General features: G+C 54.6%; 1 protein-coding gene across 3 annotated transcripts in view; it reads left to right on the forward strand.

Moving 5' to 3' along the window:
• LOC120375836 (roundabout homolog 3-like) overlaps positions 1–25,609 on the forward strand; it is a 130,665-nt gene that overhangs the window by 27,446 nt on the left and 77,610 nt on the right. For all 3 annotated transcript variants that reach the window (XM_039496796.1, XM_039496794.1, XM_039496795.1), the window contains exon 2: positions 372–698. In XM_039496796.1, coding sequence (XP_039352730.1) covers positions 372–698 — 327 coding nt within the window. The remainder of the gene's footprint in view (positions 1–371; positions 699–25,609) is intronic.

Here is a 25,609-nt window from a genome sequence, read left to right on the forward strand (position 1 = left end):
GTGGTTCATCTCCTTTGTACGGCACTAGCAAATTACCACATATTTCAGTAACACTGGCAACATACATACTTGGGCAGAGCAATGGGTGTCAGCAGATCCTGACTTTTCATAAGATATTTTACATGGTATGCTTTGTATGAAATAAACATAATTGTCTGACAGGGTGAATATTGGTGTTCCAGGGGGCTGCTTTGAGGTACAGAGTGCCACATCCCCTACTCCAGCCATGTGGCCGCACAGCCCTGTGCGCTCAGAACTGCGGAGGGCCATTGTCTCCATTCCCAACGGCGTGGCTGTTAATCCCCTTGGGAGCTCTGCCCTTCCCAGCTGGAGCCCTCGCCCTGATCTCTGCTCTCTCTTCTGCCTCTCAGGCTCCCGCCCTCGGCTCGAAGACTTTTCTCCAAGGATAGTCGAGCACCCCTCCGACCTCATCGTTTCCAAGGGGGAGCCGGCGACGCTGAACTGCAAGGCGGAGGGGCGCCCCACCCCGATAATCGAATGGTACAAGGATGGGGAGCGGGTGGAGACGGACAAGGAGGACCCACGATCCCATCGCATGCTGCTGCCTAGTGGCTCCCTCTTCTTCCTGCGCATCGTCCACGGCAGGAGGAGCAAGCCCGACGAGGGCGTGTACGTGTGCGTGGCCAGGAACTACCTGGGCGAGGCTGTGAGCCGGAACGCGTCGCTGGAGGTGGCCAGTGAGTGGGGTTCTGGGCACACTCTCAGGGGGTTAACACATGTGATGCTTTGCTGGGTCTGCACCGTGCAGAGGGCCCGGGCTGTGGAAAGTCGTGTTCTGGGCTCCAGGGCAGAAATCATTTGTTTCGCGGTGCAAGCGCTGGGAGCTAGGGGGAAAAAGCGGGCATGCAGCGTGCTCAGGGGAGGAGGCAGAGCAGAGGTGGAGGTGAGTTGGGCGGGGGAGTAGGGATCTGCCGGTGGGTGCTGAGCACCCACCAATTTTTCCCCATGACCCGGAGCTCCCACGGAGTCGGCACCTATGACTTATGCAACAGACCAAAACAATAAAAGAATCAGACAGAGACCACACAGATAAACAATAGAAAAGTAGGGACCACAAAGGCCAAACAATAGAAGTAGATTTCACAAATACAACTGTTGATAAGTGGTTCCTTGCCAGGCAGAATGCTGTCAAACAAAGTTTTCTTTAAATGCCTTAAGATCTGTTTCTTTATCGTGACGGTGGGTACTCTTAGGACAGGAGTGCCTTCCTAAAAGCCCGATAATACACTGGTTTGGTGCAATTTAGATGGAACGTGAGGATGTGACTCTCTGCACCTTAGCTCACGGCTGCTGTTTTCACTGCAGAAAAAGGCCTCAGACCTGATGTGGGGGTGAGCATCCTGCAGGAACCTGCCTATCTCACATGCACAGCTCCCTCCCTGCCCTACTCTCTGCCTCTGGAAAGCAGAGGATGCTTCCTCCCTGGGCATCCTGAGTGCAGATATCCAAGGGGCTCTTCTCCACTACAGTCCTGCAGCCTCATCAGTCCTTGTGCCTGCTTGGGACAAAGCTTAACCCCATCCCTGCCACAACCCAAGTGGGGCCCCTTCGCCATGTCACCTCATTACCCCGTTCCCGAGATCTGCACTGGTGCTAGTTCAGGGGTGGCTCCAGGCACCAGTATGCCAAGCGCGTGCCTGGGGCAGCAAGCCATGGGGGGCGCTCTGCCGGTCGCTGCGAGGGCGGCAGGCAGGCTGACTTTGGCGGCTTGCCTGCGGAGGGTCCGCTGGTCCCACGGCTTCGGCGGACCTCCCACAGGCGTGCCGACGAATCCGCGGGACCGGGGACCTCCCACAGGCAAGCTGCCGAAGGCAGCCTGCCTGCCGTGCTTGGGGCAGCAAAATACCTAGAGCCGCCCCTGTGCTAGGTAGAGCCCTCTGTGTTCCATGGGATAGGCTGCAGAATCCATTCCTCGCCAAGGGGCCAGGTTCCATTTTGCATTATAAAAACATCTGTTCCTAGCCTTTGTGGCTGTTCACACTTGATTCCAGACAGGATGTGAACTGATGCAGTGCTGTCTGCCTGAGTCTGCAGCCAGCCTGAAACAATAGCTTTCAGAGAGCTGTGACTGCCCTATTCATTTCAGTGGGACGTTAACGCTGAAACCTGAAGGGAGTCGTTTCAGTGTCGTTCAGCTCCAGTATTTCTCCTACTGTCTCAAGATGTCCTCTCCCCAGCGGCCTGACCCTCCACGGCTCCCTGCCGCTGGCGCCTGCCGTGCCTCTGTGTGTTGCGCACACCAGCTCTGCCGCGTGTTACAAACTGACCGTGGGGGTGGGGGCTGCATAAAGCAAACAGAACGAGGTATCAAAGCAATAACAGCGGCTGCTAAGCTGACTGATTCGCGTTCCGTTCTGTAGAACCCGCCAGTTCAAACTTCAACGAAGCAGGTACAGACTCTCCCGCCAGAGCAGAGCCCAGGGGCCTTGCCCTGGGAACTGTGGGATAAGCAGGGCTTTGGTGAGCGCGAACTATAAGATAGGCAATGGCAGCTGACAGCACCTGGAAGCTAAAAGGACCTTGCCGGCTTGAAAAGTCGTCAGTTTCAAGAAGTGAGCTGAATGTGGTTTCAGAGCTGCGCCTGCCCTGAGACCCCCACACTCCTCTGGCTTTAACAGTCCCATTGACTGTGTTGATCTCGCTCACACATGGGGGTAACTGACAATTAACCACACACAGGGGCGAGGCCTGTGCCTCCTCTGACAGGTCTAGTGTGCTGGTGCTGGCACGGCCGACCTGCTTTGTGGGTCCCGCTCGAAGCTGGGCGCGCTGCACAACTGGAACACGGTCACAGATCACACTGGAGTCTGTCGGTCTCTTGGCCGCTGGGGTGCTGGTGCTGCTTGGTGACCTGAGAGCTGCTGGGGTGGGTTACTGATCTGCTTGCTCTTCCCTCATCGCTCTAAGAGCTGCAGATCTGACATGCTGCTCCTAATTGGCAGAGGCAGCCTCTGCTCTTTAGCCTCGGTTAGGGGAAGGGTTTATCCTGGTTAGATTCCTTTGTGCTCCTGAGCTGTCAGCGTATGACCAGCCCAGTCCATCAGTCACCCGCTCCTGATGTGGGGTCTTTGCACATGCCTTCAGGATTAGCCTCCGAGAATTCCCCCAGCCCGATAATGGGCCAGAGCCTTGGGAATATCTCTGTCCCCAGGCACCCAGGTATGCGCTCCCCTTTGGCTGGAAGCACCAACCCTACAGAGAGAGGGACTCCTATCTGCGATCAGATTCTTTACTCTGGCCTATCTGCAGCTGTTCCTTTGTGCTCCTGACTCCGAGGTGAACAAACACTCCTGATTAGTCAGCTTTGTCCACAGCCGTCAATGGCAGACTGCATTCCAGGCAGGCTGGGATGTGTCTTTTCTAGCTCTCTGAGGGGATTCTGGGCTCCTCCAGCCAAAGAGACCCTGGCTGTATTTATCTGCCCTGACCTCCCACCCAGTCTCCTCTGTGCTGTTCCTTGGTGCCCTGACCCCATTGTCTTCCCTAATGGCTCGACAGAGACAAAGATCTGCAAATAAACAGTGCAAACCCCAGCCCGGGACGGTGGCACAAGATGAATGGCCGTGTTACCTGTGACAAGGCCTTGTAAAGTCACCCGCCGCATAGGAAATGAAATGTCATTTCTGCTAAGCCCTTGAGTCGCTGACATTACAGGCTGGGACCCGGCATTAGCAGAGCTCAGGAGCAGACAGGGCTGATAGGAACCCAGGTGATTTGTGGCTGGGCTGATAAATCGCCGTCTAAATAAAGCTATCAAAGGAGCGTGCTGCAGCCAGGGTCATTGTTCAAAATGCAGCCATCAGATAAGGGAGATCTATAAAAGGCTCTCGAGAAGCAAGCGCACTGGGTTGAGTTAGTACAAGGCGAGCAAGGACTTGCGTGCAGCAGCTTTGGCGCCTTGGAGGTGCTTGGGTTTGCTCCCAGCAGTAGAACCCGAATCCTTTGGAACGTGGAAGCGTCCAATAAATAAACGAAACGGACACTGAGGCAGATGAGGCTGCGATTCCTCCAGCTGCCCCTCAGAGCGGGGCACATGCCCCAGCCCTGAGCCCGTTAGAGCTTTACAAACCAGCTAATAAGATAATAAGAGAGAAAATCTAATGCCACTATATAAATCCCCGGTACGCCCATAGCTTGAATACCGGGTGCCGTTCTCGTCACCCCGTCTCAAAAAGGATATATTAGAATTGGAAAAGGTGCAGAGAAGGGCAACAAAAATGATTAGGGATATGGAACAGCTTCCATATGGGGAGAGATTAAAAAGACTGAGACTGTTCATCTTGGAAAAGAGGCGACTAAGGAGGGATATGATCCAGGGCTGTAAAATCCTGGCTGGTGTGACGAAAGTAAATAAGGAAGTTTTGTTTATCCCTTCCCATAACACAAGAACTAGGGGGCACCAACTGAGGTTTAAAACAAACACAAGGAAGTATTTCTTCACACAATGCCCAGGCAACCTGTGGAACTCATTGCCAGGGGACGTTCTGAAGGCCAGAAGTATAACAGGATTCAAAGAAGAATTTGATGAGTTCATGGGTGATAGGTCCATTAATGGCTATTAGCCAGGATAGTCAGGGACACAGCCCCATGCTCTGGGTGTCCCTACGCCTCTGACTGGCAGGAGCTGGGACTGGATGACTGGGGATGGATCCGTTGGAAGCACCTGGCACTGGGCTAGGTGGATTCTAATGTTCTTAATATGGGCATGATGCAGCATTGCTCCGCCACTCCCCACCCCCTCCAAGGCAGCGGTGCCTCTCTCTCCTGGCTGGCTGCCTGCAGGGCAGGGCATGCTCTCTCCTGGCTGTGTGGGCCTGAGCTGTTCTCTTTGCAGGATACAGGTGGGGGGGTTCCCGATGTCCCTCATCTACCACATGCTCCTCTGGGGAGCTGAGCCGAGAACCATGGACCTTCTGCTCCAAAAGCAAGGCCCCTGCTGCCCGCGTGAGCTGTGGGAGAGTCCCTGTTTTCACTAGTGCATGTTGACTGGTCTCCTGGAGTGCAGCGAACGCAGCAGCCCCGGAGTTACAAAGTGCTGGATCGAACAGTCCTGCCCGAAGGCTGGAGAGGCCTGGCTTTCATGTTCAGGGGAGTCCTGCCATGCCCTGAGCCTGCTGCAGCTGCTCCTGGCAGGGAAGGGGGAATAGACCGGCCCTCTCGAGGTAATTGGCTCCAAGCGCGTTAGGCCAGTAAAAGCGAAGAGGAAAGGAGCTGCTGGGGGTGTTGTGGGGGGGAGGGGAGGGGAGGGGAGGAGCGTGTGGGTGGCCAGATGAAGAGAGAGCTGGAAATCTGGGCCCGGCTAGTATCCCAAATGAGCAGTTGGGACTAGGGTGGGGGTTCTTAGCTCAGGCCTTCAGTGCACCGGCCCCTGGCTTCCCAGGCAGTGCTAGCCCCCACCTGCCAGTACTGATGCAGCCAGGTGGGGCAAGCTCAGCGAGCACCTCTGACCTTACGGCCTTTGTCTGGTGCCAGAAGCTCACCGGGTTAGATTTGGGGCTGGGGGGAAGGGAAGCCGGGAAGGGCTGTGTGTGACTGAGGACACGCTGACAGCTCCAGGCAGAGCTGCCCAGGCAGCGGCTCGGAACAGCAGCCGGCCATCTCCAAACGGGAATTATTTATTGATTTTTGTGTCACGTCTCAGTCCATTACCCAGACAGGAGGCGTTTATGTAATTTGGAGAGGGGGCAGCTGCGGGGCAAACAGAATAGCAGCAGCTCCCCCCCCCCGCCCCCGGCCGGGGCTGCCCCGGGAGAGGAGGGAGCTGGGGGACAGGAGCAGTCTCGGGGGGGGCTGGGGGGAGCCGTGACTCGGTGCCGACAGCCCGTCAGGGCGTTGGCGCTGGCGCTGGAAGCAGCGGCTGGAACCTTGCACGGACAGGCTAATTTTAGAAATCCCTAATGGATTTCAGATGTTCCGACCTTGTGATTTTGAAATTGGGGGCTGTGGAGCTGGCTGAAGATAACAACAAACCAGTGCTGCAAACGCCCCGGAGCGCTCTGTCTGCCCCTGGCGCAGTCACAGACAGGGCTCTGGCAGGAATTACTGTCTAGCGCGGCCACTTACCAAGCCTTGTAATCAGGCGGCCGCCTCGCTGACAAGCTATTCTCCCACTTGGCCAGCAGTTTCGCTTCCCAGTGCTTACAGGACCTCCCAGTGGTAAAGTGCAGCCGCTCCAGGAGGGGCGAGTGGAGGAGAGCATGTTATTAGAGCTCTTCCTTGAAGGGCTTTCAAACCAGGGGGAATGGGAAGAGAGCGGCTTAGCTGGGGCCTGCGCTAGGAAATGAGCGCTGGCTACCAGGGGGAAGGAATTAAGTCATTTCCTAAGTAACGGGAGCCCTTTGGGTGACCCTCTTAGCCTCCCGTCCGCAGGCAGAATGTGCTTGGGCAGATTAGACGCTTTGTGTTTGAAACGTGAAAGGGTCACTTGGGTTCCGAGTTAGAAACTCGGAAAAACTCCTTTCCCTCGTGGCCACAGATCGTGGTTGTTACTGAGAGAGGGGCAGCCGTGGCTTGCTGATTTTCGCCTGTTACATTTGGGCCAGAGAGGTCCGGTCTCACTCTTCTCTTGCACGTTCCAGCCGAGGATGAGAAATGGTGGGGCTGTTATTTGCATTACAAATTTCCACTGCTTGATAAATCCACCCTCTCCCCTGGCTCCGAACCACCAAAGTTGTTGTGTGCGCGCTCCGGTTTGGGGTGGTGCCGCTCCTGCTAGCCAACGGGAAAATCATTTGCATAGAGTTAATCAGCGTTTCCAATGGTGGGTGAAATTGATTGTGCTGCAGCCATGCAGTCCCATTCTCCTCTAAAGAGGCTCAAAGATGTGTTGATCTGGTGCCTGCATTGATTGCCACAAAGGCTTGATCCCATGTGAACTCTTCCGGCACAGGTCCGCACAATGGCTGGGCTCCCAAAGGCTGCTTTCTAGCTGAAATCTTTTCAGGGTCAGTGTAATGTGCCCCAGAGGTTGCAGACGCTCCTGTTAGCTCAGAGGCACCCACCTGGAGACGTAAGCCGTTCCCAGTGCCCGGTGGATTTGATGCACCGAGCTATAAGTGATTTGGTGGTGGGCATTTGCAGCCATTGATTATAAAGTAAATCTGAGTAGAAGACCAGGTCCTCTCTACCCTGGAAGACTCTCTGGCTGAGCAGAGAGCTGGTGGGGTTAGAACATTGGAACCTGCAGGAGAGGGGAAGGAATTTATTCAGGTTGTGTGCAACTCTTCTTGTTCTTAACGCCTCTGCAATGCTTGTCTTAGCTCAGGGCTAAGCACGCCCCCTCTGCACCTGCACTGAGCTGCACCGGGTGAGCGCGACTCATATTTCGTTCAATCTGTTTAAAGTTGCCCCGTTAGTTAAACTGGTGCAACTGTCTCCTGTCGGCGAGGCCTGAGCAAGCCCGGAGTTTCGCCAGCACCCGCGGGGAGAGCAGGCATCGTGTTCTGAGAGTTTCTAAGGCAGTAAGACGAGCAAAATGAATGTAAAGGAGGAATCAGGAGTAGAACTGGCCATTGTGATGGATCTCAGGGTACCCAGAACTCTGAGTCGCCTTGTTATCCCCCTGCCTCCAGCGTGAGGGAGTTTTGTCTGTGGTGACTGGGTGTCCGCTCCCTGGTAGCGCCAGCCTTTCAGCACTCCTGAGGGTTCAAAAAAGAACTAGAGAAGTTCATAGAGGATAGGTCTATCAATGGCTATTAGACAGGATGGGCAGGGATGGTGTCCCTAGCCTCTGTTTGCCAGAAGCTGGGAATGGGCGGCAGGGGATGGATCACTTGATGATTACCTGCTCTGTTCATTCCCTCTGGGGCATCTGGCATTGGCCACTGTCGGAAGACAGGATACTGGGCTGGATGGACCTTTGGTCTGACCTAGTCTGGCCGTTCTTATGTTCTCCTCTGGGCTGTGCCAGTCCTGACTTCACCTTGCAGTTAGCAATAGGTGCACCCCAGTCGCCAACTCCCCTTGAAGCACGCCCCTGTGATATCCAGCCCCTGACACTGACTACTCAGAGAAATCCCAGAGCCTCTGCCCCCAAAGGTGCAGGGACCTCAGTTAAACCACAGCTCCTGTATAACGCATGGCACTGGTACTGAAACAAACAAAGGGTTAGTTAAGGAAGGACAGAGATTCTACTAGAAACAAGAGCGTGATGGAAGCAAATGGCTGCAATACAAAACAAAATAATAAAACACGAACTAGGGCCGACGCTTATTAATGATTCCCTCTTCTAGCTGATAGAATGGGTTCCCCGCACCCCCAAAGCTCAGTCTGTTGCAGAGCTGGCTGGCTTCATGGGAACCAGGATCTGGTCTTCCATGAAACATGCCCCGCTCCACAAGCTGTCTCCTCAGCGAATGGACCCACTCGATGTTACGCTGAAACAGTCTTTTTCTGTGTCCACAGTCAGGCGACCCCCATCTGGTACCATGTCCCTTCTTCACCTCCAAGTGGTTTTGGTTGTTTGCAGTTGTCTGTGATGGTTTTCCATTGACTGTCCTGGAATGGGGCAGCGGTGGAGAACTGAGCCTAGCATACCATCACCAGCTGACAGGGAGGGGTGGCAGCTCCTGCCTGCATACAGGCCGTCCCCTAGTGATATCACTGCCTGCTGATGCCCCTTAGCTTTAAGCCCATAAGAGTATAAACCTCGATATAGATACATTATTCCTTAAGGGTCACCCATGCACACATCCTGCCATGGTTATGAACATCCGAAAGTTCAATAACCTCAACTTTCGGTAGAGATCTTCCATGTTGTCCTTTATGGACGAATCCCCTGCAAGCCATGTATTTGATGTAGTGAATTTGTCAGGTCTGAGACAAGAGTTGTTTGCAAAGACCAGGGAACCCTTTGTCAAGGGGCCTGTTTGTCACAGTTGGAAACTTGGTTTAGTCAGAAAATGCTGGTTCACGGGAGCAAAATGTTTTGCTGATTCTGTGGCAGATTCAGCAAAACTTTCACTGAAACGCCTGCCCAGGATCCAGCAAAGAGCATCCACCAGTGCCCTGCCATGGAGTGGGGAGCGTAGGAGTGATAGGCCCAGCTCCCAGTGGCCTCAGTGAGGCTGTCCTGGGGCCATGCAGACTTCCCTAGCTGAGGGACCCCAGGCTTCCAGACTCCCAGGCCAGCTGTCTGCCTGCTTGGGCTGCCCCGGAACAGCAGGCCCTGGAGCCAGTCTCAGGACTTCCAAGCTGGCCGGGACCCCAGGCGCCCCGAGAGCCCAGGCTGTGGGCGCTGACAGGCTCCCTTCACAGCTGCTGAGTGCCACAGACATTCTTGTCAGTTTCACAGCTCCTGTTCAGACAAGAATGTGGGTTTCACACACTTCCTTTTGGGAATACTGTATTTCCCTGTTTCCAGAACAAAACACGGACACTTCTCCTAACTGAATCCCCCCCGGTGTTGGCCAGCTATAGATACAACTTCCAGGCTTTTGTTCTCCAGCATACAGAAGCCTAAAACAGTACACACCCATTTCTCCACTTTGCAGGGCGCATCACGGTCCCAGGAAACGGCCGCTGCAGACATGCCTCAGACCTCGCTTTTAGGGATCTGAGCACTTCTCATCTGGGCTCAGCTTCTTAGAAATGCCTTTGAAGAGCTTGGGAGTTTGGTGTCACACCAGAGATGCAGCAGCACCATGGTGCTGGCCTCTGGCCACCTGGCAGCAGGCTGAGATGCTGTCTTGGGGGGTGCTCTCTGTTCCGGCAGTGAAGGAGAGCAGTAGCTGGTACTGAAAGCCACATGTGCGTGTGGGGACTGCATGCTGAGCACCCCTATATGCAGTGCTAGGTGATTTCCAGTAAGTAAACAGATAAAGGACAAGAAAAGGCCATGGGGGCAGGGGCCTGGGGATTGTGGGGAGGCTTTGGCAGACTAGCAGTCCCTGATTGTTCTTGCAGCGCTAGCCTGTCTCAGCGCTAACGATTGCCTCTCAAGGGGAAGCTTGCTCAGGTTCTGCCCAACACCCCCAATCCTGCCAGCCTGTTCACATGGCTGCCCCCACCCGAGGTGTGGACGGGGTTTGAATTAAAGGAGCATTTCACTATCTTGCACGTGTGTGTGTGGGGGGGGAGAGACGAGGGGGGGAGGGGAATGAAGAGAACTGACTCAAGCCATTTCTCCTTTTGAATCACACAAATGGGAAGCACATTCTGCTTTTCTCACTTCAAATATTTCTCTAGCGGTGCTTTTTTTTTTTTTTTGGTTCCCTAAAAAACATCCTTAGGCTGCTGAATGTTAAAACGTGCAGCCAGGTTTGCAGCAAAAAGGCGGCGAAGGGCAGTCGTTGTGAGGGGGAAATGAAAAGCAGCGGAGACAAAGCAGTTTGATTTTGCTTGTATGCACATTAGGAAACATCTTCGCTGAGTTGGGATTTGGGCAGCCGCTGCTGGCACAGTGGAATTGTCTGTGAGAATGACCCACTCAGCAGTGAGTGGTGGTGGACTATGGGGGAGGAGTGTATTTTTAAAAAAATAAAATCTGGATTTTTTTTTTTTTTTTGGGCATACTGTTGACCTTACAATGTGGCCTTTGTTCCTGGTGTTGTGCTGTGCTTGGTTTTGGAAAACAAACAAAAATCTGTTGTGTGGAAGCAAACTGGAGCTGGCCAAATTTTTTCAAATGAAAAGGGGTTTTTTTTTGTTTTTGTTTTTAAATTTCAAAAATGAAATTTTTCACCAAAAAAACCATTTGTGAACATGTTTTGTGCCTTTCACAATTAAAAAAACACATTAGCGAACAGACAATTGAAAAGTTTTGTTCACCAAAAATCTGGTTTTAGGTCAACCAAAACATTAATAGTCATTTTGAATGAAAAATATCAGCGGTAAACCTGCCTGAACCCCAGCAATTGGGTCTGTTTTGACCCTTTCTGAACAAAAATAACGTAGGAACAGGGCCGGCTTTAGCAAGTGCGGGGCCCAATTCGAACAGTTTCGACGGGGCCCCGGCAGGGATGACTTAAAAAAACCAACCAAACAAAAAACCAAATACCACACACACGTAAAAAAACACGTGAGGCTTGTACTCACCGGGCGGTGCTCCGAGTCTTCGGCGGCACTTCAGCGGTGGGTCCTTCACTCGCTCCAGGTCTTTGGCGGCACTGAAGGACCCGCTGCTGAAGTTCCGCTGAAGACCCGGAGAGAGTGAAGGACCCGCCGCCGAAGACCCGAAGCGCCGCCAGGTGAGTAAAAATTAAAAAGGCGCCTCCAGCCAGGGAAGGGATTCTCACTGGGCGCGGGGCCCTCTTAGGTGTGGGGCCCTATTTGAGGGAATTGGTAGAATAGGCCTAAAGCCGGCCCTGCGTAGGAAACTTTTGCAAAACTAGTTTTTCGGGCTGGCTCTCTTGGGAAGAGATTGTTGTATTCTCACTTAGCCCTTGGCAGCAGGCTCTGGGACATTTTCAGAACTGTTTGTTTCTCTGCAAGTTCTGTCTGGCTATTTCTAAGCTGCTGGCAGGAATGTTGAGTGCTCTGGACTAAAAGTTTATGGGGTGGGAAGAAAACCACCTTTTTTTGAGAGCAGAGAGGGGAGCATCCCTCGCCCTCCTGCCAGAAAAAAAAAGCAAGGAGCAGCAGGAGAGCAATGGCACTGCACAAGCTCCCAGAGTCGGTGAGCAGGAAATTCTTGCCTCATCCAGGGTATCTTACACCATTGCCCAGAGGCATCAGCTATCCGATCATGTGTGAGGATTTCCATCAGAGAACTACAGCTCTCTGCACAAATACATGAAATCTGCATGTGCGTGACATGTCCTTCCTGTGAGGAGAATCAAAGGGGAGCGAATCTTGGAGGCAGCTACCACACAGTATCTTTCCTATCTCTGTGCCTATGGCTGATGTCTGTTAATTCACTGGGGCGACTGCTGCTGGAATCTGTGCCTGGTTCTGCTGCCCGGTTCTGCTACCCACAGTTCAAGAAGGATGTTGATAAATGGGAGGAGGTCAGAGAAAAGCGACAAGAATGGTTAAAGGGTTAGAATACCTGCCTTAGAGTGATATGCTCAAAGACCTTGATAGGTTTAAATTAACAAAGAGAAGGTTTGACTTTAGATCTTGACTTTAGCAAAGCTTTTGATACGGTCTCCCACAGTATTCTTGCCAGCAAGTTAAAGTAGTATGGGCTGGATGAATGGACTAGAAGGTGGATAAAAAGCTGGCTAGATTGTCAGGCTCAACAGGTAGTGATCAATGGCTCCATGTCTAGTTGGCAGCCGGTATCAAGTGGAGTGCCCCAAGGGTCGGTCCTGGGGCCGGTTTTGTTGAATATCTTTATTAATGATCTGGATGATGGGATGGATTGTACCCTCAGCAAGTTCGTGGATGACACTAAGCTGGGGGGAGAGAGGGTAGGGATAGGATACAGAGGGACCTAGACAAATTAGAGGATTGGACCAAAAGAAATCTGATGAGGTTCAACAAGGACAAGTGCAGAGTCCTGCATTTAGGATGGAATAATCCCATGCACCGCTACAAACTGGGGACCGACCGGCTAAGCAGCAATTCTGCAGAAAAGGACCTGGGGATTACAGTGGATGAGAAGCAGGATATGACTTAGCAGTGTGCCCTTTTTGCCAAGAAGACCAATGGCATATTGGCCTGCATTTGTAGGACCATTGCCAGCAGATCAAGGGAAGTGATTATTTCTTTCTATTCGGCACTGGTGAGGCCACACCTGGAGTATTGCGTCCAGTTTTGGTCCCCCCACTACAGAAGGGACGTGGACAAATTGGAGACTCCAGCGGAGGGCAGCGAAAACGGTTAGGGGTCTGGAGCAGATGACTTACAAGGAGACGCTGAGGAAACGGAGGTTGTTTAGTCTGCAGAAGAGAAGAGTGAGGAGTGATTTGAGAGCAGCCTTCAGCTACCTGAATGTGGGTTCCAAAGAAGATGGAGCTTGGCTGTTCCCAGTGGTGGCGGATGACAGAACAAGAAGCAATGCTCTCAAGTTGCAGTGGGGGAGGTCTAGGTTGGATATTAGGAAACACTATTTCACTAGGAGGATGGTGAAGCATTGGAATGGGTTACCTAGGGAGGTGGTGGAATCTCCATCTGTAGAGCTTTTTAAGGCCCGGCTTGACAAAACCCTGGGTGGGATAATTTAGTTGGTGTTGGTCCTGCTTTGAGCAGGGGGTGGACTAGATGACCTCCTGAGGTCTCTTCCAACCCTGAGATTCTATGATTCTATGACTTGATCACAGCCTATAGAAGGGGTGAGCAAACTTTTTGGCCTGGGGGCCACATCTGGGTATGGAACTTGTATGGCGGGCCATGAATGCTCACGCAATTGGGGGTTGGGGTGCAGCTGGGGTGTGTGTGTGCAGGCTCTGGGGTGGGGCCAGAAATGAGGAGTTCAGGGTGTGGGAAGGGGCTGGGGCAGGGGGTTGGAGTAGGCTCTGGGCTGAGGGGTTTGGGGTGCGGGAGGGGTATCAGGGCTGGAGCAGGGGGTTGGCCCGCAAGAGGAGGTCTGGGGTGCAGGCTCCGGGCGGCGCTTCCCTTAAGCAGCTCCCAGAAGCAGTGGCATGTCCCCTCCTCGGCTCCTATGTGGAGGTGCGGCCAGGTGGCTTGGCATGCTGCCCCGTCTGCAGGCACCACTTCTGCAGCTCCCATTGGCCACAGTTCCTGACCAATGGGAGCTGCAGAGCTGGTGCTTGGGGCAGGGATAGCGTAAGGAGCCCCCTGGCTGCCCCTACGCATAGGAGCCGGAGTGAGGACATGCCACTGCTTCTGGGAGCCACACAGAGTCATGGCATGGACCCTGCTCCCCGGCCAGAGCTCAAGGTCTGAATTAAAAGGACTGATGGGCCGGATGCAGCCCATAGTTTGCTCACCCCTGGGCTAAATGAACACAATGATCCCTTCTGGCCTTGGAATCTGACTTTATGAGTGTGACTGGCTCTTACGAAAGCCACACTACAGTAAGGAGGAGAGACAGTCCCTGCGGGAGCCAGGCTGCAGAACCTGCGGGGAAAGTTATCCCTGTCTGAGAGTGGTGGTTGTCAGTGCAAAGGAAGGAGGGCGAAGCAACAGAACAGTGAATGGTCAGCCGTGAGAGTGAGCAGTGGGGACAGACTGAGCCCAGGGGCTGGGGAGATGCACCAGGAACATCTGTTTCCTTTTTAAAAGGAGCTTAAAATAGCAGCTATCAAAGCCCATGTCTCATGCTCCAGTGGGGGTTACACAGAGATGCCAGGGAGGAGCATTGAGTGATGCCCAGGCGCTGGAAAACCCAGGCATCCCACCTGGAACAGCAGCCCCTGCTCTCCTGGCAGATCCCTGGCCACAGGAAAATGCCCAGTGAAAGGCGGCCCGCGAAGGGAATACAAGGCTGGCGCCTTTTTCTGCTCCTCTCCGATGTCGGCGACGGCCTGCTTTTCTTAGGAGCGGTTTGGAATTTGGGAACCTTGGGCAGAGCACCAGCCGGTAACGAGCCACGCTGAGCCTAGGAGATCCTGGCCGGGATTCTAGCTCCACAGACACCGGTAGCACCCGGGCGAGATGTTAAACATCCCTGCGTAGCAACAGCCGCAGCCTCACTGAGTGCAGAGCACCCCAGGGCACCCTGCAGCTGCGCTGCTTGGAATGGGTGCCGTTCTCCTGGCTCCCAGCGCCCCGGCTGACGAGGTGTGTCCAGCCATGCCCTTGCTGGAGCAAACCTCTAGCCATCCTGCCGCTAGAGTGCGGTATATGCCATGCCCAGGGCTGGCTCCAGGCACCAGCTGAGGAAGCAGGTGCTTGGGGCAGCCAATACAAAGGGACGGCACATCCGGGTCTTCAGCGGGAATTCGGCGGCGGGTCCCTCAGTCCCTCTCTTCTTCTTTGAGCTGCCGCCAAAGTGCTGCCGAAGAGGAAGAGAGGGAGTGAAGGACCCGCCGCCGAACTGCTACTGAAGAACGGAGCTGCGCGCTTGAGCTGCTGCTGAAGTGCCACCGATTGGCTTTTTTTTTGCCGCTTGGGGCGGCAGAAAACCTGCAGCCGGCCCTGGCCATGCCCAGCAACTGCTTCTCCACATGCACTAACGCCACCTCTCCCCGTGTGCGTGCAGCAGGCTCTGCTCACCCTGCACATGCTGCCATTTGGTGCAGGCCCCGGGCATGGCCCGTTTCTCTTCTTTACATTTTCCTGTTTTGTGTTTTTTAAATAAAAGAATCCCCCTTCCCCTGTCATGTTGAGGGGCACTGTTAAGCATGGAAGCATAGAATATCAGGGTTGGAAGGGACCTCAGGAGGTCATCTAGTCCAACCCCCTGCTCAAAGCAGGACTAATCCCCAAACATAATCTTACTCCCGTTCCCTAAATGGCCTCCTCAAGGATTGAACTCACAACCCTGGGTTTAGTAGGCCAATGCTCAAACAAACAAACAAACAAACAAACAAACAAACGCACGCCCAAGGAGACACTGCAGCTAAGGTCCAATGTTCAGCACGAAGCCAGATCTCTGATGTGCCTTCCTGGCCTGTCAGGCTGGGCGGGGCACTGCACCCTGGCACTGGGGGAGATTAGGATCTGCTAAAACCTTAACAGGTGCCTACTTTACCCACTGAGTGCCTTTAACTGGCTGCCTTCACGGCTTGCCCAGGGCCTGTGAGCAACCAGCCTTCCAGGGCTCCACACCCAGTTCGCTTTCCATGAACTCCACGAAGGCTGCAGGGATTTTCCTCAGGCTTCCCACCAGAGCTGGGCCCCGGGCCTGGAGCCAGCAGCAGAAGCTCTAGAGCCAAGGTGCAGAGTGAGCCAGAGCCATGAGCATGTGGAGACAGGTTCGAATGGGAGGCCCAGCACATGGGTGGGAAAAGCCTGGCGTGGCCCATCTGTTCTGCAGGGCCTACACCACGTTCTGCTGCCTGGCTGGTGCTTTGCTCAAGGCTGCTAAGTGTCCTGGGGCTTGGGAAGTAACTTGGGAGGTTACTTCCGAGCCCGCTACGCCTTGCCGTGTGGGATCACCCCACAAGGCCCAGCATAAACAGTCCCTTCCCTGGCTACACATCTGGGCACTGCCCGCAATATCTCAGCCCTCCAGGTCCCTGTCCTGCACAAGCTAGACACAAATTTAGCTCTTCCTCCTAAACCAGCCCTTCCAGGACCTGCTGCTGCTTTCCTGTGGTTCTCACTCTGCTCTGCACTCCCCCCGGTTGGTCAGTATTCCCCGTGCAGTCATGCCAGGGCCACCTGCACCAGGTGTCCCCTCCCTGCCAGTCATCTGCTACCCAAGAGCACCTTGGTCTTTAATGCACTTGTGCAAACTCCCCAAACCTGCTTTTGCACTCGGTCTCTCTGTTGGCCATTCCCGTTCCCTCTGCCATAGGATCAGCTCTCTTCCCCCCGCCAACCCCATTCACACCTGGGAGGTGCCTGACTCATAGAACTACATGTAAATGCAAGCCTTTTTCCTGCTGTTTTCCACACTGGGAGCCTTGGTTCATGGTGATGGAATCCTGCCCGGTCAGGTAGGACAAGGATCTGCTGAAGGGGGAAGGTGGAGCCTGGCAGCTTGGTGGGCCATGAGGGTTTATTACAGGGTTCTTGGCAGCTGCCTCTTCCGTCCCCCCCCGCCCCCACTGCAGCAGGGCTCCAGGCTGCACTTGCGTTAAAGGGAATGGCAGATTGGCTCGGAAGTGAGGCTCTGGTCCATGTGGGCTCAGGAAATGCAACCATGCATTGCAGTCACGGTGGATGCCTGGTGGAAAGAAAGCAGGTGCAATGCAGACGCCTGCCTTTAGGGGGCTGCTCTGTGCCCGGCTGTGTGGGTGTGAGGCTGCAGCTGGCTCTGCCCCTCCCTGCCTAGACCTGATGCCCATTCATGGCTGGCCTGGAGTGGGCAGGGCAGGGGTGCAGGCAGCCATTCTCCTCCCTTTAGAGGTGACAGTGGGGCTCTGGGGGGGTGTGGGCAGGTCACTGCGTGGCTTAGTGGGCAGCTGTTGGAATGAGACTCCTGTGCCCCACTCCTGGATTTCCCCGTCTGGGGCTGGCAAAGGCTGTGGGGGAAGTTTCCTTTACTAGTCTCACCTGCTCACCACTCTCCATCTCACCTGTCTGGCTGAAATACACCAGGTCTGTCTGCTCTCCGGCCACATGGAGGGGTTTTATTGGCAAGTTTGGAGAAGCCTCCTGGGCCGTCGCTGAGCTTGGGGAGGGTGGGAAAATGACCCTTCCCCGTGTCAAAATGATTCAAGCTGTTGCATTGTATTGTGCTTGGCGTGACTCAACAGTGGCTCAAGTGTGAGGCATGAAACTTGGCAGGGGACAAGTTCCCGGGGCCGCTTAGGGCACTGCCGTGTTCTCAGCCGGGGCTGTAAATCAAGTGAGGAGTGTCTGAATGGAGCAGGGTGGCAGGCCCTGCACTCTGTGCCTGAGCTGGGGGCTTAACTCCATGCACCCAGCCCAGCAGCTACTCAAGTGCCTCCTCCCCGAGCCCCTCTTGATCTGCCACAACTCCTGGTTATAGAATCTGGCCTCTGCCTGATTGAAACCATCCTCCCCCAGCAATCGCTGCTGCTCTCACTAAGGAGAGATGCTACCTCTCCTACTGCTCTGAAACAGTGGCCCCCGTCCTGCCCCATCTACTCCACTGAGTACAATGTGACGCAGTTATTGACATGTTCCAGACCGAGGGCCAACACCTCTCCAGTTCCTTCTTACTGCCCTGTGGCCTGAGTCGGACTCCCTGTGTCCAAAGATTTCTCCAGCTTTCATCTTTGGCCTCTAAATACGTTTGTAAATAGTCACATTACCGTAGTGAGTTTTTACTGTAGTTAGTATAAGTCATTTTTCTCCCCATGCAGGGACTCCATCCCTGCAGTCTGGGACTATGCCCGGAGTCCTGGGTTTCAGGAGCTGTCTCCTGCTCTCACTCCTTTTCCGCAAGGGCCGAGCATCAACGCTGTCACTACTGTTTGGGTGAGACGCATGTTGCTGCAAAGTGCAGTGTCTGTCGCTCTTTTCGGCTGCAAACTTGCAGTGCTTATGAGCTTAGATTAAGAAAAGAACTTATGGAGCATGCTCTGAGGCCTCTCTCTGATTTGGGCCAAGGAGACCCCCGGCACGTCAGCCCCATCAGACGAGCAGCTCTCCGCCAAGCACAAGCCCCTCACTCTGATCTGCCAGGAGAGGGTTAAAGACAGGACAGAGCTCCCAGCTGGCCCAGACCATTTTGGTTCACGGAGCTCCTGAGGATGTCAATCCGTTCTATCAGGATTCGCCCCATCCCGGGTCTCCTTACTGTGGAAGGCAGCAGAGTCAGATGCCCAAGTCCAGAGCCACTCCAGCTCATGGCCTGGTGTTTGGATGAGCATCAGAACTAGAACACTCATACTCAGCACCTGTCTGAGCTATTCTTACTCGGAGTAGGAAAGACTCAGCTAGAATCTGCTACCCAGCTAAGGGGAGATGCTTCTCAGCCAGGGCTAGGATAAGCTGCTGTCTCCACATTCTGCAGATATCCCAGTCATTTTAGAGCCCCTCCTGTTTATACAGAACTCGGGAGTTTCCATTAGCTCACTGCAGGTCCATCGTGCAGCGATCGGTGCCTTCCTTCCTCCAGTAGATGGACGTTCCATCTTTCCTCACCTTACAACAGCGAGGTTTAGGAAAGGCCTGGTTAGGGCCTTTCCACCAGTCGTCAAACCTACAGCGCAATGGGACCTCAGTCTCATCCTATCACCACTCACTGGGCCACCATTTGAACCCTTGGCAACAGACTCCAGGTCCCACCTGTCTAGGGAGGTCAGGTTCTTAGTGGCTATTACCTCAGCCGGAAAGGTGGGCGAGATGGGAGCCCTCATGACACTCACCATGTACTTCACAAGGGAAAGCTCTTTTCATTTGCCTTCTGAATTCCTCCCCCATGCCAGCCAAGCTATCCACTTTCCTGTTCTCCTCCCCAAGCCTCTGCCTCTGGTGAGGAGAGGAAGCGTCCTTCCTTGGATGTCAGGCGTGCCTGGGCGTTCTACCTGCAGAGAACCAAATCTCTCCAAGGCTATTTCTTGCCACAGCTGAGAGGTCGTGGGACGAGCTATCCGCTCAGGGGATCTCTGAATGGATTGCTGGGCATATCACCCATGCCACCAGTTAGTGCGTATCCCTCCCACTAACGGGGTAAGGGCACCCTCCACTAGAGGACCCCTGAAGGACCATCGCTGGACATATGCAGGGCGGTGGCCTCGCGTCCCAGTCACACACTCATCAAACACTACCTGCTAGTCAAGCCTCCGCTGCGGACGCAGCACTGGGAACTGCCATATTTCCAGCATCATCCTTGCCAGCATCTTCACCGCCCTCCAGTCTGAACACTGCGTGTCCGTCACCCATGGGTGGAATACACACCCAGAGAGGAAACAGAGTAACTGGAGATTCTCTGTGGTGCGCGGTTCCTATCTGTGTTCCTCTACCTACTTTCTATTTCTCTGTTTCACATCCGGTTGGATTGCAGTGAGGAGGAACTGGAGAGGCGTTGGCCTGCATGGCCTCTCACGCCCGCGGTCTGGAGTGCGAGGTGAAGTACTGTGCATGTGCGAGCCAGCAGACACCACTGGAGCCTCCGCACTCGGGTGCGTGGAGCACAGATAGGGCCCACACCCCTCGAAGCACTTCCAGGTACACAGCCCCCCAGGAGTTGTTGGCCTGCTATCAAAGGGGCTGAGCAACTGTGCTTCTTACTGGCTTCCCTGGAGTTTACAAGGGTTCAGCCAAAATGGTGTGACAGGCTGGAACTGTGTTTGCTTTTTTTAAACTTGGGGGTCGCCCACTTTCTCATTCCAGTTCATTGAACAGCCCGGGGGCTTCTTGCCCCCTCCATGGCTCCCTGCGTGCCACCCTCCCCTCTCCCCCCAACCCTGCCATACCAGCTGTGACAGACTGGTAATGTCCTGACTGAATGTACTGGCTGGAGTTAGGGTTAACACCTTTGGGGTGCGTTGTATTGGAAATGCAAATGTTTATGTGCTAGTGTGTGGAACTTCTTTAGCAGTTAGACAAGATCACTGGAATCTCTGGAAGTTAGGGTCTTTTTGGAGCAGTGTGTGGGAGGTGGATTTCCTTGGAAATACCTTGAGGTGAGAGGAATGCAAAAGGATGCCCTCCAAAGCAACCTTTGGAAGAGACGCCCTGGGGAGAGAGACCCTTTGTGTATGAACTCCCGGCAACTCCAGGTCAAAGACCCCGGATCAGTGTAAAAGGGTGGACTGCCTGTGTCATGGGTGTGCTTGTTCTGAGCTGAAGCGGTGGTGAACTGGTCGCCCCAAGGGCTTGCCTAGGGTGCGGGTCTGTGTGGGTGAGAAGGGTTTATCCTGCAAGAATCCAGGTTGGGGTTGGGGTGAGCGCTGGTAAGCTGATCAGCATGCCTGCAGGTTCCTTTAGTGCTGGTAATATGTTTTCTCTGTAATGCTGTTATCCTAAGAATAAGTAGGCCTGCCGAGAAAGAGCTGTGCAGTGACTTATATCCGTAGCCTCTGTTATCAGTCTCTGCAGGGAAGTCAAGCGGGTCTGTGCCGGGAAGCAGGCAGGGAACTGTACAGCCTGGGGATTTCCCAGTCGGAAGGGAGAGACGCGCGTCTGCCCCCGGAAAGGCGCTGGCTGGGGAGCTGAGAGTGGGTGCCCTTGCTGTACATGGAGAGGCAATATAAGTGCCTTGCTTTGCTCAGACCATAAGTCGCCATGGGTGTGACCATTAGGTTGCTGGAAGGGAAGGGTGGCCTTGTGGTTAAGGCAGGGGCTGGGAGTCAGGAGATTGGGGGTCTCCATCCAGTTCTGCCCAACTCCTGGGCACGCTTCCTCTGTGAAATGCCGGTTCCCTCCCAGCGGGGTGCGATGGAAATCAGCTCCACAGTCTGGAAACACCCCCTTGAGCACACCTGCGTTTCCCTTTCGAGGGTCGCATGGTATTCCTCAAATGATGCAGGGAGCAGTTTGCTTTGGCCGCAAGTGCAGCGTCGTGTAGCGCATTTGTCATACCCTGCTGTGCACGCGTGCAGGAATCTTCTGTACGCTGCAGGAACCTGACTTAAATGAGTGTGTCGCCTCTACTGTTGTGTGACCACGGTGACTTTCCATGCTGTGCACAGAGAGACCCCTCATTCATTAGATTGCTCTCCACACGTTCGTTAGAGAAATACCCCCGGAGCTTGGCAGCTCGTGTGGTTTCCCTAGGAATATTCTGCCATTGGTCATCCTTTAGTTACCTCCGGGGTCTAACCCCAGAATCTCTCCCAAAGGCTGAGCTTTAACGTCCCCGAGGACTGGATGCTCTTTCTTTAGAGCCTGGAAAATCATTTCTTTTACTTTCCATTTCAAAACCTGTCTCAGGTCCAACTGCTAGGGAGGCGACGCTGGACCTCTGCTCTGGGCATGCCTCGAAAAAGGAACCAAAATCCTGTGTGTAGGTACCTAAAGAAAAGTGGCCTGCATTTCTGAGCTCCTGAGCTCCCCCAGCTGCACTCTGGCTTGGGGAAGGAGTGCCGGAGCTCGGTCAGTCGCGCCAGTAATAGTGACACTGGGTTAGCTGAACAGTAGTTAGTTGAAATTGGCGAGCACGCCGTGCATAGGCGCCTACTCCATGGGTGCTCCGGGGCTGGAGCACCCACGGGGAAAAATTCGTGGGTGCTCTGCACCCACTGGCAGCTCCCAGCCCTGCTCCCCAACCCAGTTCACCTCTGCCTCCGTTCCCTCTCTGCCTCCTTCTCCTCCCCTGAGCGAGCTGCTGCGTCCTGCTTCTCCCCCTCCCTCCCAGTGCTTGCGCCGTGAAACAGCTGTTTTGCACAGCAAGCCTGGGAGGGAGAGGGGAGGCGGGGGAACATGGCATGCTTGGGAGGAGGCGGGGCTGGGGTGGGGATTTGGGGAAGGGTCCAATAGGAACAGGGAGGGGTGGAGTTAGGGCAGGGACTTTAGGGCAGGGGTGGAGTCGGGGCAGAGGCGCGATCACTCACCGGCGCAGAAAAGAGTTGGCGTCTGTGATGCTGTGAGCCCTGATGCTGCCAGGCCTGAGGGCTGGGTGTTTGCTATTCCAGCCCAACCTGGCGACTCAGGTTGCTGTTTGCATGGCTGGAAATCACTCAGGGATGGAAAAGACTCACCGCTACCATGAGGCAGGCCCTTTGCTGGAGCAGGTTTGTTCCATACTCTCTGTGTTTCAGGATTTAATTCCGGCTCCTTCTAACTGGCCAAGGCCCAGGGGTTCCACCTTTCCCTCTGAGATGCTGCTGAGCACCTCAGAACTCCCGCCCTGTGCAACTCATTCCTGACATTTGCCCAAATGCAGGGTCCCTTGATTTAATCTCATTTTCCATCATGTGGAGCCCCCTTTTCCAATTTAACTGTTTGCCGTGGGTAAGGGTCACACCCTCCCTGTCTTCCGAATGGCTAGGCAGCAGTTCTGCAGAAAAGGACCTAGGGGTTACAGTGGACGAGAAGCTGGATATGAGTCAACAGTGTGCCCTTGTTGCCAAGAAGGCTAACGGCATTTTGGGCTGTATAAGTAGGGGGCACTGCCAGCAGATCAAGGGACGTGATCATTCCTCTCTATTCGACATTGGTGAGGCCTCATCTGGAGTACACAACACAACAAGAAGGATGTGGAAAAATTAGAAAAAGTCCAGCAGAGGGCAACAAAAATGCTTAGGGGGCTGGAGCACATGACTTATGAGGAGAGGCTGAAGGAACTGGGCTTGTTTAGTCTGCAGAAGAGACGAATGAGGGGGGATTTGATAGCTGCTTTCAACTATCTGAAGGGGGGTTCCAAAGAGGATGGATCTAGACTGTTCTCAATGGTACCAGATGACAGAACAAGATGTAATCGTCTCAAGTCGCAGTGAGGGAGGTTTAGGTTGGATATTAGGAAAAAACTTTTTCACTAGAAGGGTGATGAAGCACTGGAATGGGTTCCCTAGGGAGGTGGTGGAATCTCCATCCTTAGAGGTTTTTAAGGCCGAACTTGACAAAGCCCTGGCTGGGATGATTTAGTTGGGGATTGGTCCTGCTTTGAGCAGGGGGTTGGACTAGATGACCTCCTGAGGTCCCTTCCCACCCTGAGATTCTATGATTCCTGGGTGTTTCCCCCAGTACACGCGGCCTGGGGCCCTTGTGTAGCCAAGCAGCACATACTTAACTCTGCTAATTTCTCCTCTTGGACCAATCCCTCCAGCCCTTTGATGAGTTGTGTGAAACCTACCCGGGAACATCTCCATCTCCTTCCCTCCTCAGGAGGAGCCGAGAGTGGACACCACTGTGCTGTGCTGGTTGGAGCTCTGGTTCAGTGCAGGTCTGCCCTGGGCACGCTGGAAAGGCAGCACTGCTGTTGGGGGGGGGGGGAGGGAACATGCTTTGTTAGCAGGTGCTGCTGGAGGCAGGGACGGGGTTAATGAATAGCTTCCAGCTGGGCTTTTGCTCATCCCAGATTAGCGCCATGCAGAGGGCAGGGCTCGCTGGCTGCCATGGTACAGCTGCTGCTGGAGCTGAGCTGCCAGCCCCAGGGAGCTAAGGAATGTGCCCCTCCTCTTTCGCTAGGCACCCCTGGCTGCAGCATCTGCCTTGGGATGCTTCCGGTGCCGCCATGTGCAGCACTGCATGAGGCAGCCTGGCTATGCTCTTGGCAGGGACACACACCATGCAGATGCCTCCCCAGGGGCCTGGCCCATGCGCCCGGGCAGCAAGGGGCCTGACTCTGCTCTCCCCACTTCTCACACGCAAACTGAGGCTTTTGCTCCTGGCTCCCCGTCAGCCTGCCCAGGTGTGGGCTAGGAGTGGCTGTTCCACGGAGCCCCGGCCTCCTGCGCTACCACCCACTGGGAGCCGCTGGGGAGCCAGTGCTCACCACCAGGCAGTGCTGCCTGCGGGAACAGCCCCCGGGTCGGGCTGCCCTGCAGCTCTGGTGTAGTCGGCTGGGAGGAAACAAGCCCCTGCTAATGCCCACAAGAGCTGCAGGTTTTAAGCCTCCCTCTTTTCTTTGCAGTGTCTATAAATGCAGTGGCGAAGCCCATGGGCTTACCATGCCCGTCTGCTTTGCTGCTGGGATCTTCCTGGATGAGATTAGCTGCAGAGCTCGGCACTGTTAACTAACTCCCTAAGGAGTAATTAGAAGTGTCTCCCCCTCCCCCCAGCTGGGATCCCACCAAGCTCTCCTGCTGGAGGGCTCCTCTCTCCAGGAGGGGCACGGGGAGCTGGGGAGGGTGGGGCCGTGCTGCCAACACAGGGCAGTAACGTGACTGGCCGGTGCTTCGAAGCATGGCTGAAGTCCAGTATTGGTGTGATTAACTATAAGCCAGCGCTGGGAGCAGCCGCAATCACTACAGCTAAGAGGAGACTGGTGGGTAAAAGCCTCTGAGCCGTGGAGCAATCCTGAGCCAGAAGGGCAGTGCCGCCAAAGCCCAGCCACGCAGCGCTTGGATCCGGCTCCCACACCCTGGCCAGCCACGGGTGCCTCTGCAGGCAGCTGGGATGTAAGAATGGGAGAGGGAGGGAGAATGGCCTGATCCTAGGAAGGGGGAAGAGGGGGAATGAGCCCCAGGGACTGATTGAGCGGGTCTGTTTTAGCCTCTGCTGCGCAGCTGGGTTCTGAGCCTGCCATGGCTTTGCTGGGCCGGGCCAGCCCTCTGCCTCGTGCCTGGGATTCGAGATGCTGGCTGCCATGGTAACTGATCATTCCCCGAGCCAGTGTGATGTCAGGAGGCCGTGAAACGCATCCTGCACCAGGGGATAAGCTGAGCTGTAAGGAAGGGGCTAAGGAGACCTTCCTCTGAAGCGTCGGTGCTACCACTGTCGGCAGGAGCATGGGCTAGACAGACGGGGGGTCTGGTCTGTCTGGCAGGCCGAGGGAGGCTCTGGTCTGGCACTTCCTAGGTTCTGTCCTGAAGGATCCAAAGCTTAAATCGATACCGAATGTAGCCGCTGTCTGAGCGCGACTCAGGACATAGTGTGTTCTGAGAATTTCCTTAGTTCTCCTTCTAAACATCTCTTTGCTGAGCCAGTTCTCTGCTCCACCCACCAGGGCTTTGATCTTGACACCGGGAAACTCCAGTGAAAGGGAAGATCTACCCAACCCAGCCAAGGAATCCACCCTATTCCTTTGCAGTCTCTAAACCAATTCTTTCCTTGGATTTCAGTGCCTGCCGGGTGACTGAGCTAAGCACTGCCTGCCGGACTCCTTGCTGGCTGGAGCATTTAAGTGTTTACAGTCCAGCCAGCCAGGGAATTGTGGTGTCCTCTGTCTCCTTCCTTCTCAGAGGGCCTGGGCCCCTTTCTCCTGCTCTCCCAATCTCCTTGTGCCAGGGCTGCAGCTGGCAGTGAAATGGCAGTGTCTGTGCAGTGCTGACGCTGGAAGGCCTGCCCCCGGCCCTGCGTGTCTGGAGCCTGGGGCCTTCTGGTGTTGCCTGGAACTTTCTGAGGCGCCAAAAAAACAATTGAAAAATTAGCCCTTGTCCTCTCCCACCGGCCCTGCGGTGACTAGTCCTCACTGAGACCAGCGCGATAAACCTGGCTGGGAAACAGGAATTCCTGCAAAGCATATATTGGAGCACAAAGAGGGAAGAGTCAGTTAGAGCACTGGAGTTAGAAGAGGGAAAATTCTTACCTGGCCCAGCAACCTAGGGGTTACCTAGGG

The sequence above is a fragment of the Mauremys reevesii genome, linkage group 12 (assembly GCF_016161935.1).
Source record: "Mauremys reevesii isolate NIE-2019 linkage group 12, ASM1616193v1, whole genome shotgun sequence".
Classification (NCBI taxonomy): domain Eukaryota; kingdom Metazoa; phylum Chordata; order Testudines; family Geoemydidae; genus Mauremys; species Mauremys reevesii.